An 18260-nucleotide genomic window follows, 5' to 3' on the forward strand; every position below is an offset into this window, starting at 1 on the left:
ACCCTCTACTATCGCCCACTTTTTCGTGCTATTCAAGCTCTTCTGCAACGACCGGAAGTAGCCAATAACTTCGTCCATAAAGGAATCCAAAATAAAATGAAGGTCTGTATAATAATTTGATTTCCGTCTGCAATGATAAATTACATTATTTATGCTTATTTAGTTGTTTATATTCTCAGGATGATAGAGGTGAAACAAGAATATTTGGCGAACCTTTCAAAGGTAACTGGTGGTTAGAAACCGAAAAGAACCTTCCATGATTAAATTGACTATTGTCCATCATCTTATACTCAGACGCAACAACTTTCGATGAACTTGGAAAATCATCAGGCCATCCAGTTTTTTAACTCTTGGTAACATTCCAAATCGTGTTCGAAATTTGCCGGAGGCTAAAATTCTTTTAGGATTTCTCCCTAAAGTCCAAGATACAGGAATCAAAACAACAGAAAGTTTTCGAAGCTTACAGCATGATGTATATCATAAATGCTTCAAAATTATGCTCCAACCTTTATTAGAAAAATCTGAAGCGCTATATTTTGGAATTAATGGACAAGTGATTACTTTCGCTGCACGGATATCTTTTTTTCTCGCAGATATGTTTGAAGCTGATGATATAACTGCGACATATAAAGGAGCGCGGTGCAAAATGCCATGCCATACTTGCATAGTTTTGCAAAGTGATCTGAACAATATGAGTCTTAAACTAGAGAACGTACCTCATAGAACTCATGAAAATATGAAGCAAGTAATCAACGATGGCCAAGGAAAGGAGTATTCTGTGCATTCTGTTGAAAATTCCTTCTGGAAATTTCTGTAAATATCTTTATATTTCTGTAATGAATTTCAAAGATGTAAATTTTTACGCACATATAATTTGTTTCAGAAATTTGAATATATACGAAGCCTGCGTTCCTGACCGTATGCACCATATCGATCTTGGACTCTTCAAATACCAATTGGAATTTACACAAGATATTTTGAAGGTAGTCGGAGGAACAGAACTACAAAAAAAATTTGATGATCGACTTCGTCAGATTCCTCGCTTCCTGGGTCTTAAACTCTTACATAAATTAGGACATTTAAACGTACTTGCTGCGTCAGACTATCGTAACATAATGAAAATTACCCTTTTTGCCTTAGATGAAATTTTTGAAGGGAACGAAATAACCTGTAAAGAACTTTGCGAACTTTACGCAAAGTTTAGTAAGATGTACATAATGAGCAGGAAAGAAATGTACACTGAAGAAGATCTGAAAATTTTTGAAGTAAGTCAAAGTTCATAAAGTCACATTGGAAATCATCAACACACTAAAGATTATCAATTATAGTCAGCAATTATTGATTGGTGCATTGATTTCAAAAAGATCTTCTCTCCATTGTCCACTACTGACTGCAATTTTCCGAAGTTACACAGTTGGCGGTATCACGCAGGTAGGATGCTAGTAAACATACAGTATATGATTTTATCCTAATTTATTTTGATTGTTTTCAGTGCCTGCTATTAGAAAATATGGTGCATTGAATGGGTTGTCAACGGAAACGTACGAAACCCTCCACAAATCATATGTCAAAACCCCATATCGGTTATCAAACAGAAAAAACGTAATGAGACAATTGGTGAACGCTGTTAGTTGAATCCGACATGACTGAAATCAATTTCTTTGAAATATACATACATTTAATAATATTTTTTATAGGTAAAACACAAAGAATTGACATCTTCTGCTAAAAAAGTTATTCATCGTAAAGCCAAAGGATTTGAAAAAGTACTTTGGGAACTAACATTAGATAATATCGACCAAAAAATAAAATCGTTGAAAAAATCTGAAAATCCATCACATTCAAACTTCATTGAAGGGTTATCGCAATTAATTTCAACTTTAGATACCTTTCTGGACACATCTTCGCAGGAGTCTGAAAGTGACGAATTTTACATTAAAATTTATGATTCAGTACACCTGGAAGATAGACATATTTTAAGAACGACAGGAGAATTCCAAGGTAAAGAATGATTCGGTAATATTGCGGTAACTCCTGCGGAAGATCAAGAGCAATACAATTCGGATGAGGGAGCTTGGTATGGAAAAGTAAGTGAATGATTAAGATTGATAAAGTGTTGTATGTCATTAATCAATTTTCTTTATAAGGTGTTGTTATTATTTAAATTCTTCCGAGGTTCTTTCAAAGAGCCATATGAACTTGCTCTGGTTCATTGGTTTGATATTATTACGGAGGAACCCGAACTGTACGGGTGTCCGCAGTTGTATTACACCAAAGAATACAACACAATACCAATCGGTTCAATTAACCAAGAAGTTCATATAGTTCCAAGGTTTGGCAAAGTAAATCGTTATTTGTTAAATAAATACATGTTTTAAAAATTACTGGAAAACTTTAACGAAAGTAAAGTCAGAAAGTTTAAAAAATAAAATTTGTAAATTTGTTGAAAAACTTTAACGAAAGTATTAAAAAAAAACTATTAAAAAACTTTAGCGAAAATAAATTGTCAACAGAAATGATCGAAAAGCTTAATTAAGCTTAATTACTAATTGAAATCGAAAAGTTTAATTAGTTAGTTACTCAAAGTTTAAACGCAATTATAAACCCGCAATTTTGAGTTAAAGAATTTTGCAGAGTTTCGCAAAAAAAAAGGACAAAAAGCGAAGATTTGCTATTTCGCAGAACTTCGCAAAACAGGTATGTTTTGAATTTTCTGTTAAATGAAATTCTGCAAAATTGCAGAATTTTGCTGATTTTATAGATAAAAATATTCAATTATCTGCGAAGTTGCAAAGTTTGCAGAACTTCGCAGTAATACACAAAAAATGACAAAAAAAAAGCGGAGATCTGCTAATTTTACAGATCTCTGCAGTTCTGCACCCCAAAAAATTTCCCGATGAAAGAAAAAATGTTAGTGTGTTAGTAAGAGAAAAGGAGCATTAATAAAAAAGTTATTAGTAGAAAAATATCAGTAGAAACATTAGTAAGAAAAAAGAAATAGAAAATGCTATTAGTAGGATAACGTTAATGAAAATATAAAATATATTAGTAGGAGATAACATTAATAGAAAATGTTTAGTAGAAACGTTAGTAGGAATTTCAGTAGAAGAAAAGAAATGATAGAAAAGAAGAAAAAATGTTAGTACAGTCTGCCCTCGATATAACGAATTTGGTGTCCGGGCCGATCAGGCCTTCGTAATACAAAAATTTGGTAACACTATAACGAAATATTCGGTATATCATAGCGAATAATCGGTATGCCACTATAACGAATTTTCATTATATTATACCGAATATTCATTAAAAATTTATTATTATTTATTTTAAGAGATAACTATAAATAATAAATTACGCGATTTTTAAATTTTTAACAACATTTTATTATACTGAATTATTTATGAAAATGTAACAAAAATTGAGCCTCTTAATTACACGAATAAATTTACTCAATTATATTAATATAACTATCAAGATTAGTCTGTTTTGCAGAAATAAACCGTTGTTTTAAAGCTTCTTTTTTTAGCTTTTTAACAAATTTCAACTCTTCTTTTTTTGTATCAAAACCGTCTTCCTGTTGCTCCAAATATAAAATCACCTTATCATAAAATTCAATAGCTTCATTATGAGTAATGGTTGGTAAAGGAATCTCCTCTACTTCCTCTTCTTGATTATTATTGGGAAGAACGGTTTTCAAAATTTCTTCATTGGATATCATTTCCGTTGTAATTTCTTCCCTATCACATTGAATAAATTCTTCAGCAGTAAAAGGTTTTTCAAAATCAAGTTTATCAATCAACATTTGAATCTCTTCCAATTCCTTAATATGTGTAAGATAAATTTGAGTATCGGCATGGTCATTGGAGTCATGGTCATCATGGACATGATCATCATGCTCACGATCATCATCTCTAACTTCGTCTCCATCATCATCTTTAGGCAGGATATCCGCTTTTAGCCAACAGTTTTCAATGGTAGTTTTTGTAACACTATCCCATGCACGTGCAACATATTTGATGCATTTTTTAATATTAATTTCAACGGGTTCAGTGCCATATTCATTAAAATTATCATATGATTTGACTCGATTGTGTAAATATAGCTTTCGATATTGTGCCTAAAATAAACAACGAATTTTTAAAATTTCAAGTATAAAACATTACTACATTCTGAATTGAATGTTCATTAATTGAAGCTTACCTTGAAGCTATTTATAATACCTTGATCACATGGTTGGAGGTGTGCAGTAGTGTTTGGAGGAAGAAATTCAAGCGTGATATTTGTAAGGCGTGTGGTTTCAAATAGGGCATGAGTTGGAGCATTGTCGACTAAAAGAAGAATATTTCGACCTTGTGTTCTCATTCGAGCATCAAGTTTTTTAAGATATTGGTTCCAGATCAAAACTTGCATCCAACTTTTTGGATTCCAGTGATAATCTACTGGAAGAGTTTTCTTATTGATGTTTTTGAGGGCTCGAGGGTTTTCATATTTGTGTATGAATAATGGACATAATTTTTCACTCCCAGTTGCATTGCAAGTAAGCAAAACAGTTACACGATCTTTTGACTGTTTTGTTCCAGAAATTGGGGCATTAGAAATTGTACGACTAGGTCGCATTTTCCAAAAAAGACCTGTCTCATCACAATTAAAGATGTCTTCAGGGGCATAATTCTTTAAAACTCTACGAATTTCTTCACGCATTGTATCAAGTTCTTGAACAGGTGCACTTGCTGCTTCTCCATGCATGTTGTATTGCCTAAGATTGTGCCGCTTTTTGAAATTGTCAACCCAACCATTTGACCCTTTGAATTTATCTTCTCCACACAAAAAAGCAAGCTCTAAGGCCTTGCTTGAAAGAATATCATCATTGATGATAAGACTGGCTTGAAGTGCACTTTCTACCCAAAGAGTTAAAGCCTCTTCAATGATAGGAAAAGGAATCTTTTTTTCGCGTCGTAATCCAGCTTGATGTGAATCAAGATCTACAACAAGCCAACGGTCTTTTTCCTTTAAAATATCACTGATCATTCCTTCACTAACCTCATATTCGTTGGCTAGTTCTTTTTGTTTTAAGGAGGGAGTAGAAATTTTTTTCAAACAAATTTCTTTCTTTTGTGCTGCTGTAAGAGATTTACGTTTTCTGGGGATTCCATTAAGTTGTTTATTACCAGGTTTTACAGATTTGGCTTTTGGCATTTTTAAAAAATATCCAGAGTAACAATGAAGTGTAAAATAAAATATGAAGTATGAAAGTATCCATTATAAATTAATTTTATGATGTGTGGTTACTACATTGAGAAAATATTTCATGATAAATAGTCCTTTATAGTAAGATTCATTTCGCAAAAATTCTTCGGTATATTCATAAAAATTCAAAAAATTCGTTATAAAAAATAATTCTTTGGTATATTCATAAAAAAATCAGAAAAAATCCGTTATAAAAAAAATCCGTTATAAAAAGGATCATTTTATATAAGCATGTTCACACACTTTATTTTGTTAAACGTTGTACGAAATTTAATTAGTAAAGTTTGGTTTGACAAGGTTTTTTTCATATGTCAAAATCTGTACCACGCTAAAGATCCGCTATATCGTGTTATTCGTTATATCAAAATTCGCTATAAAAAGGGCAGACTGTAGAAGGTAAATGTTAATAAAAATAAATATTAGTAAGTAGGAGAATAACGTTAGTGAAAGGAAAGAAATGGTAAAAATATGTTAGTAAGGAGTGTTAATAGAAGAAAAGAAAGAAAAAATGTTAGTAGAAGGTGAACGTTAATAAAAATATATGTTAGTAAGAGGATAATGTTAGTTGGAAGAAAGAAATGGTAAAAATATGTTAGTAAGGAGTATTAATAGAAGAAAAGAAAGAAAAAATGTTAGTAGAAGGCGAACGTTAATAAAAATATATGTTAGTAAGAGGATAATGTTAGTTGGAGGAAAGAAATGGTAGAAATATGTTAGTAGAAGTGTTAATAGAAGAAAAAGAAAGAAATGTGAAAGAAAATGTTAAGAGTGTTAATAAAAAATGTTTACAATATGAAAAGAGAAATGTAATATTAGTAAAATATACTTTTATTTATTTCTAATAAAAAGATATATCAGATATGTTAATTATAAATATTTCATAATAAGTAAAAATTATAGTAAATATTAGAATTTGTTTTAAATATAATTTATATAAAAAGGTGAAACCGCGAAAGAAAAGTTTTGGAAAAAAAAAACAAATAATAATATAATCATCATGTGATCATGTGATCACTTGATAACAATAGGTTACTTCATAATTGATTGATCAGCATTTTTGATCACATGTTTTATTAGTTGGTGTAACCCAATCAGATGTGTACCAGCAAAACTGTTAGTCCATTGATTGATCGGCTAACCCCTAATAATTATTGTTTTTGATTGGCCAGATTGGTCAATGTCAATGTATCTAAACGCTTCGATAGAAATGTTATTAATATTGCTGAAATATTTTATTTATAATTCACAATTACATTAATTTTAATATTTAATTTTAATATTTAATATTTAAAAGATTATCTTCAGCTTTTAACCCCTTTTTTGCTCTTATAATATCTATAAAATAATAAAAATTAGATTAAATTAGGAATAATTAATTAATAATATTTATAGTTATTACTTACTATCATTATTTCTTCTTTTATTAGCTTTAATAAACATACTAGTTTGCCTTTTTGTTACAGTATTAAGTGTCTTTCTAATAGAATTGATATCATTATTAAAATCTTTCATTTCATTATCATTATCTTGAATTTCATCATTATCATCTTGCATTTTATCATTATTCTCCTTAATTTTCTTATTAAAGTTACGCAATTCTTTAAAGAAATCTTGATGTACATAATATACAATACTATGTCTAATTCCTTTAGTAACTTTTAAATTTCCATACTTTAAAAATCTTGAAGAAAATACTAAAACTTGTCCTGGTCTAATTTTAACAACAAGTTTTATTTTCTGGAAAGCATATTTCACCACCTTCAAAATCACCTAAAACAACTAAAAAAGCTAAAGAATTCTTATGATCATTTTTATCTAAATGATATTTGCTAATAATATTATAATTTATAGAAATCATTGGAAAAATTCCAAATGATCTTGGTGCAAATGGACCCCAATTTAATTGACTTAACTTTTTATAAAAATCATTATAATAATTTTGAGCAAATCGGTTAATGCTATCTGATAATGGTTTAAGAGCCAGGATTAATTTGTCAACACATTCTTGATGGTTAGTATTATGTGTACTAGCCATATTAGAACTAGTGTAAGGAAGAGTATTATTCCTTGCAAATGCTCCAAAATTCTCAGCAAATCTTTCCCAAAATTCATTACTTCGGTGAGATGCATTATCTAATGTGTGAAAATAATAATCATTTATGGCAACTGCTGCTTGAGTAATAGCATCTTGATCATCAAGTTTCTCCAAATGAACTAAAGTTTGATGATCCTGATTTACAATGCATTTAGCTTTTACCATATATTCAAATTCTTTTAGTTCATCTAACGAATTAGGATTTGAATTATTTTGCAGAAAATTGTTAATTGAATTGTTGTTGTTAAGAAGACTTTTAAGATAACGTATAACATTTCTTCTCTTTATTGGACTTTTCATACCTAACCATTGGCCAAAAGCAATCCACTTACCATCACCAGGTAAATAATTATTTGCTTTTTTATTAAGGATATGATCTATTAATATAATATAATTCAAAGGAATTTCAGATATACTATTATTTTTATTTTTAATTCTTGCTTCTCTAATTAAAGTTCCAATAAACAGATTTTTTTTAAAGATTCCTTGCTGAATTTTTGTCGCTTTAGATGGTATTCTATCTGATGGGCTAAGTGGAATATTTGTCCATTGATTTTTTATATAAAGTAATTCTTCAGAAGCGTTTAATTTTCTAGTAGTACTTTGCGTTCTGTGCTAAATATATAAAAAATAAAAAAATGTTTAAATGTTTAAATGTTTATAAAACTAAAGAGTTAATGCATCCATATCTGATATGATAACATACTTTATTTTTATTAAAAATTAAATTTTTTTCAATCTTTTGTTTTTTATTAGCATTTTCACGAACATGTCTAGATCTTTTTTTTGTTTCAGTTACTGATTCTTTATACATTTTAATTAGTTTTATTATTTGAAAAATAATAATAAATTTGAAGTAAATTGTTTTAATTTAGCAGAAAAAATAACTGAAAAGTATATTTATATGCAAATGTTCCGTTAATACATACATTTGCAGGTCAGATGACCATAGTAAAATTCATTTTATGTGATATTATACATAAATTATTTGATATTATATTTTATAAAATGTAAAATTTATCCTTTATTAAAAGTTAGAGATTTTTATAACACAACATACTTTGCTAAAAATAGGTGTTTTTTTGATATATATTTGTAGTATTTCTAAAGGCCTTACAAAACCCCTACAAGAATATTTTGTAATGTATTACAACCATGTTATCTAGGCTTATAATTTTATCTCAACATGCTCGTAATTATTTTTTTATAGTTTTGTTATGCATTTTGAAATAGGTTTGAGATAATTATTTATTATTTAAACAATAGTTCTGTAATATTTTTTTAATTAGCCTGAATAATCACGCAATATTTTTGTAATGATTTTGTAATAGGTTTTTAATTAATATTTTATTAATCGTGCAATCTTTATATATATATTTATATTATGTACATAATACACAATTTCTCATCGTATTACACTTTTCACATGACCCTACCACTTATCCAAAGCACTAAACCTACAAAATAAACAAGAGAGAATTATTAAACCATTTCTTTGATTAAAAACAAATTGTAAAAATAAGATTTATTACCTTTGAAACTTCAGTTATTGGTGTCCTTGAAACCTGCCGATACCTAAAAATTATTAAGAAACTTAATACAGTAAATATATCGTTAAAAATTATGGTGATATTTACCTTCAAAGCCTATCATCGGTAGCCTGGAAACACTGAAACCTACAAAAATTTAAGAAACAAAAAAGGGAATCTTTAATAAATTTTCCAATAAAATATTAAAAAAAAATTGGTTTGAAATCTTCGAAACTTACCATATGACCAAGAATCGTAAACCAGTCCCTACAAAAAAAAAGAAAAAATAAAAATTAAACTTATTTTCTTTGAATTTTCTTTTTTTTAAAAAAATCTTATTAGTAGAAACCGTTACCAACGTTTTTAAAGGAATTTTTGAAAGCGTTCTAAAGCCTACCTTCAGGATTTCGGTAATGAAGTCAGAGCTGGATTGAGATTTAAACGAGGCTATAAGGGTTCTGATACTTCAAAATTAGAACTGACCGTCTAAAAAAAATGAAGAAAACAAAACGTCAGTAAAGTAGTAAACGTTTCGTTAAGGTAAGTTAAAAACTTCTACAACTCCCTTACCAAAATCCTGCATGTCCAAATATCCAAGGAATCGGCTGTTTACAAAACAAATAAACGATCATTCGTTAAAAAGAATCAATACGAAGTAAAATAAAAACTTCTCCTCAACTAATTTTTTACGTGTTCAAATACCGGTCGTCTACAAAAGAAAAAAACTAAAACGTTAAAAACGTTTTGTTGAAAGAAATAAATTTTAAAAAAATTATTTTGAATCTCTTACCACATTCTACGCATCTAAAAAAAGAGCGAAACGGTGAAATCGAAACTTTAATGAAATGTTTTGCTAAAGTAACATTCAAAAAAAGTATTTCAGATCTCCTACCGAAAGTCTATCTACACGATCAAAGATTCAGACCTAAAAAAAAGGTAAAATCGAAACGTTAGTAAAACGCTTCATTAAAAATTAAATTCAAGAAAAAAAAATTTTGGATTTTTATACCAAAATTCTACGCGTCAAAATACCTAGCCGTTGTAAACAGTCGAATATCAAGCATGAAAAGATGATAAAATTCAACCACCAAATGTAATTGCCAAATATTAAGAGCGAACAAATTAATTATGAATTGGCGTAGATGGATAAATAATTGGCCGAAAAGGGTAAACATTTAGGAAGAGTAATGATCTACATGATGTAATATTTGTCGAATGATTGACAAAGAACCAATAGAATAATTAGAGTCGATCAATTGCGACTTAGCAATCTTTAACAATAAGAACAATTAGAAAGAATAATTATAAGCCACAAAAGATAGATTATAAGCAAAACATATAAAGCGAATTAAAAGAACATATAAAATAATGTCAAAAAGATTAAAGAACATAAAATAATATAAAAGATAATATAAAAAGATAGTATAAAGATGGAATATTAAAAAGAACATATATAAAAAATAGCATATTAAAAGATAGCGTATTTAAAATATAGATAGCATATTAGAAAGATAGTTCAAAGATAATATATAAAAAGAACATAAAAGATAGTATATAGATAACATATATTAGAATAGAAAGAATTATAAAATTTGTATAAATAGAGAGCGGAATTCAAAGTAATTCCACAGTTCTCATCCACAGAACTCAATAAAAATATAAGTTTCATTTAATTATTTGTTAGTAAAGTTTAATGTTAATTGAAGGAAATAATTCGTAGCGAGAGCTATCGAAGTTTGAAATTAAAGGTAAAAAGTGGATATAATTTGGGAAAAATTTAGAGAAGTTAATTTTATTTTATATCGTTTGATGTTTTATATTACTAACTCTATTTATGTCGTGAACCAAGAAACAAGAATGTTGTTGTATGTTGTTTGATTATGTCATTGATTATTTGTTTGTTCGTTTAATTGTTCGTTCGTGCGATTATTCGTTCGTTCGACCATGAGAATGCCCGTTCGATGTGGCAACTCTGTAAATTGATGACAGAGGGAATTGGGGGATCTCACCGTCTAAAAAAAATATAAATAAAATAAAAACATTAGTAAAAATGTCTCGTTAAAAAAAATGAATTTAAAAAAACTTATCCCCTACTGAAATCTACATCCAACATTTTCGAAATTGTTGTTCAGCTCTAACCTTTTAAGAACATTATTTACAAGTATAAAAGTATAACGAGATTGATATTATTATTACGTTAAAATAAAAAGCTTAAAGGTATAAAAAGAAACATACCAAAGTCTGCGCGTCCAAAGATCCCAAAGAAACCTAAAAAACTGAAATTTCATTAAAGAATAATTTAAAATGAAAGTTTTATTTTAAAAAAGGAATTCTTAAAAAGAATTTACCACGTTAAAAAAGTCCAAGTTAAAATAAAGGAAAAAAAACTTCGTCTTTTCTTGTCAAATCCCGCATTTCAAAGATCTGAGCTACTGTACCAAAGAACGCGTTACCTAAAGTTAAATAAAAAAGAAATAATAATTCCAAAGTTCATTAAAAAAATTAATTTTTTTTAAAATAAGCCCAAAGTCCCATGCTTTCTTACCAAATTCTCACGCATCCGAAGGCCGAAATGAGGATGAAACCTAAAAAAAAGAAATGTTAAATACTAAAGACAAAAAATGACAACAAAACTAAAACAAAAATTGAAATAAACACTCACCCGACTGGCTAAAAAAAAATTGAAACTGATAACTACAAAAAAAAGAGGAAAAAAAATTGGAAAAAAAATATTGATAAAAAAAACTAAAAAAAGTTTAAAAATAAAGTTTCAAAGCGAAACTTACCTATCCAATATCTTGGTATCTACGCATTGATCCTGGCCAAAATTAACAATAACTACAATAAAAAAAAGGAAAAAAAAATTAATAAAAAAAAATATTATTAAAATAAAATAAATAAATAAAACGAAATAAATATGGTGCAAGTAAACTATACTCGACAATCACGTGATTATGTTTCAATTTTCTGGCGCAAAGTTTGATATCACGTGACCAGATATTGTCCAATAAAAAATGATTATTTTTACATGTTACACTGTTCGTACATGTCAAAACGAAAAATTTTATTCATTTCAATATTTGAATTACATGGTATTGTAATGCTAAAAATACATATTAGTTTAATATTAACTAATCAAGAAAGTCATTAATGAAGGTGAATTATGAATAAATATTATAAAACTAAAAATTATTAGTCCATTAATCCATTAATCTTTCAATATTTTTGGGTAATCGACGATGCGATTTGTATTTATTAACAGCCCACTCAGCAGTTCTGCCCTCCAATCCTTTGTTGTACCAGGACTTGGACTTTTCTCATTAAATCCGCAAAATTATAACTGCATATTCGTCTGGTCTCTCGTTTTGCAAAACCCCAGTATCGCTCTATAAAATTGCACTCACAATGGAATTTTGGGTAACGTTCAAAAATATGGCCCTTTTTGATAATTGCCTCTTCTAATATTGACCGTTGTTCACAAAAATCTGGTTGCAGTGACATAATGCTTCATGCACAACAGTCTATTCTTTCTGGGTTAATATCATCATGTTTTCCAGAACATTGCTCACACATCAGGCGAATTCCTTTTGTTGGCCAAAGATTACGTTCTTTAAGCACTTGCTTAATACCCTTTTGTTGTCCTTTCAGTTTATGATTATTCGGAAATATCATAGATTGTGCACATCTCTCATCATGCTCATTAATATACCAACCATCACGCATCTTAGGCTGGGCTCCTCCAGGACTTAAATTCATTTTTGATGCAATAAGTGCATCAGCAGCCATTGCATTATGGTTTGTTGATTGATCAAAACAAAAAACACCAATACATCCAGGATGTAATAACTCGAATATTGGAATTGCTTGATGTACCAGCTAAAGTAAACGAAAAAAATTTAATTTTTGATTTTTTTTCTTATTCATTAAATGGTAAAATTAAAGAAAAATAACCTGATCTAACATATGTTCCGATTTCCAATACCCATCTGTTTGTATAAATCGAAGAACAAAAGCTTCTTTATTCCCAATATGTGGATTTGCTTGCAATTGTTCATTGGATACTGTAATAATCCATGACATGAACAAAGAAAAGCTGAAACCATAATTAATCGCCCAATATGTTTTGAGCGTAAAATATCCTCATCCTCTCTTATCCAAATTTTCTGCTGCCCATCATTTGCATAGAAGTGGCATTCGTGATGTGTTACTTGCACCAATTCTTTCTCTCCCGGTTTAAGCTGAGGTTCCAAAACAACATCCAACATATCACCATCAAAATCTTTCATAGATTTCCTATATTCAAACATTCTCTTTAACTACTCATTTCTATATGCCACCACATTTGACCTCTCATGCCCATCATAATAAACTCCTTTTTTTTTTCGTCATATTTGAATTCCCATTTATGCATATAATTTTGACAGGTTTTTTCGCAAATTGTGTCCTTTTTGATGTGTCCTGTCAACTTTGGAAACACTGTTTCTTCAATATAAAATTTTAAGTTTCTTGGAGAATGTAATTCCGGTGCTTACTGTCATAACCATATAAGGCATTCTTCCTTAAAATCTTCATCATCTACCAAACTTTCTAATTTTGTATGTTTTCCTTGACGATAAACAAGAAGTTCTCCTGTTCATAAAAAGTGAGTTCCCCATTTCCGGATACATCGTGCCATATAGTCACCTTTATTCCATACAATTTGTGCAATATTATTGCTGGCATTCATTTTACCTTCTCCATCTAACAACAACTGAATGAATCTGCGTATACTTAGACATCGTAGATAATTATAGGTAAAGATTTTTTCATTATCCTTTGCAGATTTTGATATAATACATTGCTGATTTATTTCTTTTAATCGTATATGTAGATTATCAACGGAAAATAGTGGACTTTTTATAATTTCTGAAAATAGAGATGAAGATGATCGTGATGGAGATGATTGTGATGGAGATGATCGTGATTGAGATGATCTTGGTGAATACAATGTTTCTGAACTTTTAAAAAATGTATCAAGAGTCTTCATTCCTTTTGTCTCATTTTCTAATTTCTGTTTTTCTTTTCCTTTTCTCCATACTGTAGTCCTCGAATTTCCTGTATATACTGCTCTGATATTATGATCAGCATCCTTGTGCCAGTGAAGAGCCTCGGTAATAAGCCTCTTCCCTACTTTATCAAATTTTTTCAATTCTTCTCCTGTCCAACCAATAATTTCATCATCTAACCATTCTTCACTTTCTATCCATTCTTCAATAATATTATTTTCCATCCATTTTTCATTTTTAACAGCCTCTATTTCTTCTGTAACAATATCTTCTATGATAACTTGATCTTGAGATACATAACGACCTTTTTTCCTAGGTATCTTACTAACTTGTTATTGTCGTTTTGTTTTACGTGGCATCAGTAAAGCCAGATCAAAATTTTCTCATTTGCATGTGATGATTTTCTCATGATTCAGGGGTTTTCTTATTGTTGGGGAATTTTCTCATGATCAAATGAATGCGATAATTCGGGCCAGCGCTAAAATATCATAATTTTGGCCCGAATTATAAAAAATTTTGACCAATAAGATAGTGCTCACATGATTCGATTTGTTTCAAATTTAGGCCGATCATATAAAAATCACTCAGGTTTAAGCGCCTATAACTTTTTATACAGATATTTTTTCAAAAATCTGACCGGTAATTTGATAGTACTTGTCAGCGCGGAAAATCCATTATAATTTAACCGGTTTTTCCGGTAAATTTCTGATAAAACCGGTAAAATCTTATAATCCCGGAATTATTCCGGTCGTGACGTAGCAGATTTCCGGAATATTTTGTAAATACCGGAAATTTTATTTAATAAATTTATATCGCAAAAAAGTTTTTTATCGTTATTTTATTATTTATTATTTCAGTAGTTTATTACAATATGATTATTTAAAGCCAGTACGTCTTTTCTGGTTACTTCATATTGTATATGCACGATTATAATTAAACTCCTTACTTTCTGGCCCTTCCAAAGAAATGCACATTAACATATCCAACGTATTTGTAGCTAATGAATTCCTGTCTTTTGTTTTAATTTTATTCTGTCTACTAAAACCACGTTCACATTCTACACTTGAAAAGGGAATACAATAAGCTATTTGAATTAACTTGATAATATTCGGAAATACATCAATATAATCTTCTATTAATAGAGGAAGTATTACCTCTATGTCATTAGAAGCAAAATTGTTAGTAATAATCATTTTAAACCTTGCCCATTCTTCTCTGCATTTGTTAATATCAAAAATCGCAGGTAACTGAATATTATTATGAAAATTTGGACATTCATAATATTTTAATATATTTTCTAACTCATTATCTCCAAACCATAATAGTTCCTGAGATTCTTTTGGCCATTCACGCGGATTTAATATTTTCATAGAAGTAAATAATTGCCGAGTAGGAAATCTTTGCTGGAGTTCATTAACAATGCTTGTTGAATATTCAAGTATATCTATTGTAAAATCATCATAATCTTGTTCAATAAATGAAAGATCATTATTCATATATTTTATTGAAGAATTTCCAAATGGGTTAGTTTCATCAATAAACGTTTGAACTTTTTGTCTGAATCTTTGATTTTGATCTAATAGAATATACTCCTTTTGAATAGAGTTGATTGTAACCTGTATCATGGGATCGATATCGGAAAATTTTAAATTTCTTTTTTGTAAAAATTTACTTAATTGTGTTACATGCTCTAAAATATCATAGAAATAATACAAAAATGCAAGAATTCTCCAAGATGTTAGCCGCTCATATAATTCCCTTCCATCCTTATTTTTTGACTCTTTGAAAATCCTAAGTAATGCAGGGATTGAATTACAGATATTTTTAATAGCATCATACCATGCAAGCCATCGTATTTCATACAACTTTTTTATTTTTAAAATCGGATCATCCAAAAGACTTTGAATTTCTTGCAGTTGTTGAATATGTGAGCATAAATTTTTAAAATAATTGTAAATTTTTCTAACCAAGGATTCGATTTCTTCATAAAATCTAAGTTCTTTCTTTGCATCTTTACATGCTAGAGCCAATCTATGAGCCACACAATGATTAACAATTAAAGGATAAGTGCAAATTCTAGAAAGCTTTGCAGCCACTCCTTCGTTTTTTCCTAGCATAACTGAAGCACCATCAGAAGCAAATGCCACAAGTTTAGACAAAATTTTTCTTTTTTCAAATATATCAACTAATACCTTTGTAATGCTTTCTGCATTGCAACTGGTTAAAGGTACGATGCATAAAAATCGTGTCTTTAAAATTCCTTTTTTAGTTACATACGAAGCATATATATCTAAATGTTTTGTTGTAGTAATATCCGTACTTTCATCGATCATCACACCAAATGCCGTAACATTAGATAATTCATCCCAGATTTCCTCTTTAATAGTATCAGATATTGCTTCTAAGAATTCATGTCCGGAAATATGATTTGTATAGGTAATAGTACCATTTAAAAGATTTGGTGAATTTGATTCTTTTATTAGTTCAACAATAGAAGGTAAAAGTTTAAGAGGTAAATTTTTTTTTGCTAGGAAATAAACAGCCCGCATTATACCAATAATGTGATTTGTATTTGCATTAGAAGAAAAATGTTCTTTTTGTAATAATTCCATTTGTATTCTGGCTTTTTCTAATTTTTCCGTGTCTTTATGGTCTTCAGTATTTATATGTTCTTTAATTGCTGATTTCCTTGAAATATTCGTTGCTCCTTCTGTAGCAAATTTATTTTTCTTTTTATGACGCATGCATAATGTACAATACATTTTTTTGTTAATTTCATCATAGCGCAACTAAGAAAATTCTGCTAACCATTTGGATTTAAATGTTTTGTCATTGATACGAAGTTTTTTAACATCTTTATTTGAATTATCTTCATCTTCAGATATTTGATCTTCTTGAAATATGTCATTTCTATTAATTTTTTTACGTTTAAAGCCATATTGTAATAGCGACATTGTAAAAAATGTACTAAAAGAAAATAAAAAAAAAAGATAAAAGAATATCATTTATTTGGTAATACCATCTAAAACCGGATTTTTTTTTTAATTCCGGTCACATGTACCGGTTGAAAAAATAATTTTCCGGAATTTTTATATTTAACCGGAATTTTTCCGAAATTTTTCCAAGATTTTTTTCCACGCTGGTACTTGTCTTGAAGAATAAAACTACCAGTTTATTTTCTTTAAAATTTATTTTTTAAAATTTTATAAGATTTTTTAGTACTACAATTTTATTGTTGAGTATAGTTTACTTGCACCATAAAAAAGTTTCAAAGTAAATATAAACTTACCTACCTAAAGTCTGTTAAAGCCAAAAAATGAAAAAAAGGGAAAGAAGAATGAAAGAAAACTAAAGAGAAGGGAAGATAACTAAAGAAGAAGAAGGGAAATGAAGAAGAAAGAACGAAAGAGAAAAAAAAGTTTAAAAAAGTTTAAACTTTTTAGTTGATCTGATAGGGCTCCGATCGGTTCGGTTCAGTTCGGTTTTTGCAAAAACTGATACCGAACCAAATTGATCGGTATCAGTAATTACCGAAAACCGAACTGATTTACCGAGCTTTTTTTAAAAAACGTTTTGTAATTAATATAACCATTTGTTTATTGTCATTCTATTGGAACGAAAATATTTATTATTTACAGCAGTACATGTATAATTTTTTATTTCTAGTTCGTACAAATTCCCGACTAGCGATCATCCATACAGTACATGGCTTAGACATCGTGAATTTCATGAGATTTCACAGTTAAATGCAGCAATTGTGTATTTATAATATTAATAATGTACTATATAATTATTATGAATAATAATATGCAGCAAATATCCGTTACATCAAAATAACCGTAAATTTATTGAATCTAGAATTCTGTTAATGAATAAAATAAACTGAACCTACAAAAGCAATATAAAAGAACGTCAATATGTTTTAAAAGCCAATGGCATCTCCACCTCAAATAAAACAACTTACCATCTAGAATTTCGTCCCAGAGAAGCCAGAATCTATAAAAATAAAACACTAGCAACTAGTTCTTTTCGACCTTACAGTAATACTGCTGCTATGGCGCCACTAAATCTCAACGCATCACCAAAAGGAAAATTCTTGTTTCATACCTCGCCTATAAAGTCACAGAAGCAAATCTTTAGGAATTTTCCTCAATGATGATCAGTCTGTATGTCAAGTTAACCTTAACTTTGATCAAAGTGATCATTCAAAAGGTATCGCATCCATTGTTTTTACGAAGAAAAATGATGCCGTACAATCCGTTGAAACTTAGGAATATTAAGTCCATGAAATGAAGATTGAAATTGTTGTCGCCGGCTTGAATTACAATAAAAATTTGAGCCATATCT

General features: G+C 29.1%; 5 protein-coding genes across 5 annotated transcripts; 1 reads left to right on the top strand and 4 right to left on the bottom strand.

Annotated features, from left to right (window-relative positions):
• Nucleotides 1-496: 496 nt before the first annotated feature.
• Nucleotides 497-2012, top strand: OCT59_007832 (uncharacterized protein; the record flags this gene model as incomplete). The annotated part of the gene is made up of 5 exons (XM_066142047.1): nt 497-813; nt 884-1265; nt 1329-1431; nt 1493-1626; nt 1698-2012. The coding sequence occupies 5 exons, from the start codon at nt 497-499 to the stop codon at nt 2010-2012; spliced, it is 1251 nt and encodes a 416-aa protein (XP_065998959.1).
• A 1205-nt stretch (nt 2013-3217) lies between these two features.
• Nucleotides 3218-4743, bottom strand: OCT59_007833 (uncharacterized protein; the record flags this gene model as incomplete). The annotated part of the gene is made up of 3 exons (XM_066142048.1): nt 3218-3334; nt 3596-4114; nt 4552-4743. The coding sequence occupies 3 exons, from the start codon at nt 4741-4743 to the stop codon at nt 3218-3220; spliced, it is 828 nt and encodes a 275-aa protein (XP_065998960.1).
• A 1774-nt stretch (nt 4744-6517) lies between these two features.
• On the bottom strand, nt 6518-8153 carry OCT59_007834 (uncharacterized protein; the record flags this gene model as incomplete). The annotated part of the gene is made up of 4 exons (XM_066142049.1): nt 6518-6579; nt 6648-6899; nt 7003-7954; nt 8046-8153. The coding sequence occupies 4 exons, from the start codon at nt 8151-8153 to the stop codon at nt 6518-6520; spliced, it is 1374 nt and encodes a 457-aa protein (XP_065998961.1).
• A 4222-nt stretch (nt 8154-12375) lies between these two features.
• Nucleotides 12376-12948, bottom strand: OCT59_007835 (uncharacterized protein; the record flags this gene model as incomplete). Its single annotated transcript, XM_066142050.1, has 2 exons — nt 12376-12744; nt 12820-12948. The coding sequence occupies 2 exons, from the start codon at nt 12946-12948 to the stop codon at nt 12376-12378; spliced, it is 498 nt and encodes a 165-aa protein (XP_065998962.1).
• Nucleotides 12949-13271: 323 nt separating this feature from the next.
• OCT59_007836 (uncharacterized protein) lies at nt 13272-16867 on the bottom strand (the record flags this gene model as incomplete). Its single annotated transcript, XM_066142051.1, has 2 exons — nt 13272-13344; nt 16704-16867. The coding sequence occupies 2 exons, from the start codon at nt 16865-16867 to the stop codon at nt 13272-13274; spliced, it is 237 nt and encodes a 78-aa protein (XP_065998963.1).
• Between the last annotated feature and the right edge of the window lie 1393 nt (nt 16868-18260).

This window comes from Rhizophagus irregularis, chromosome 16 (assembly GCF_026210795.1).
Source record: "Rhizophagus irregularis chromosome 16, complete sequence".
Taxonomy (NCBI): domain Eukaryota; kingdom Fungi; phylum Glomeromycota; class Glomeromycetes; order Glomerales; family Glomeraceae; genus Rhizophagus; species Rhizophagus irregularis.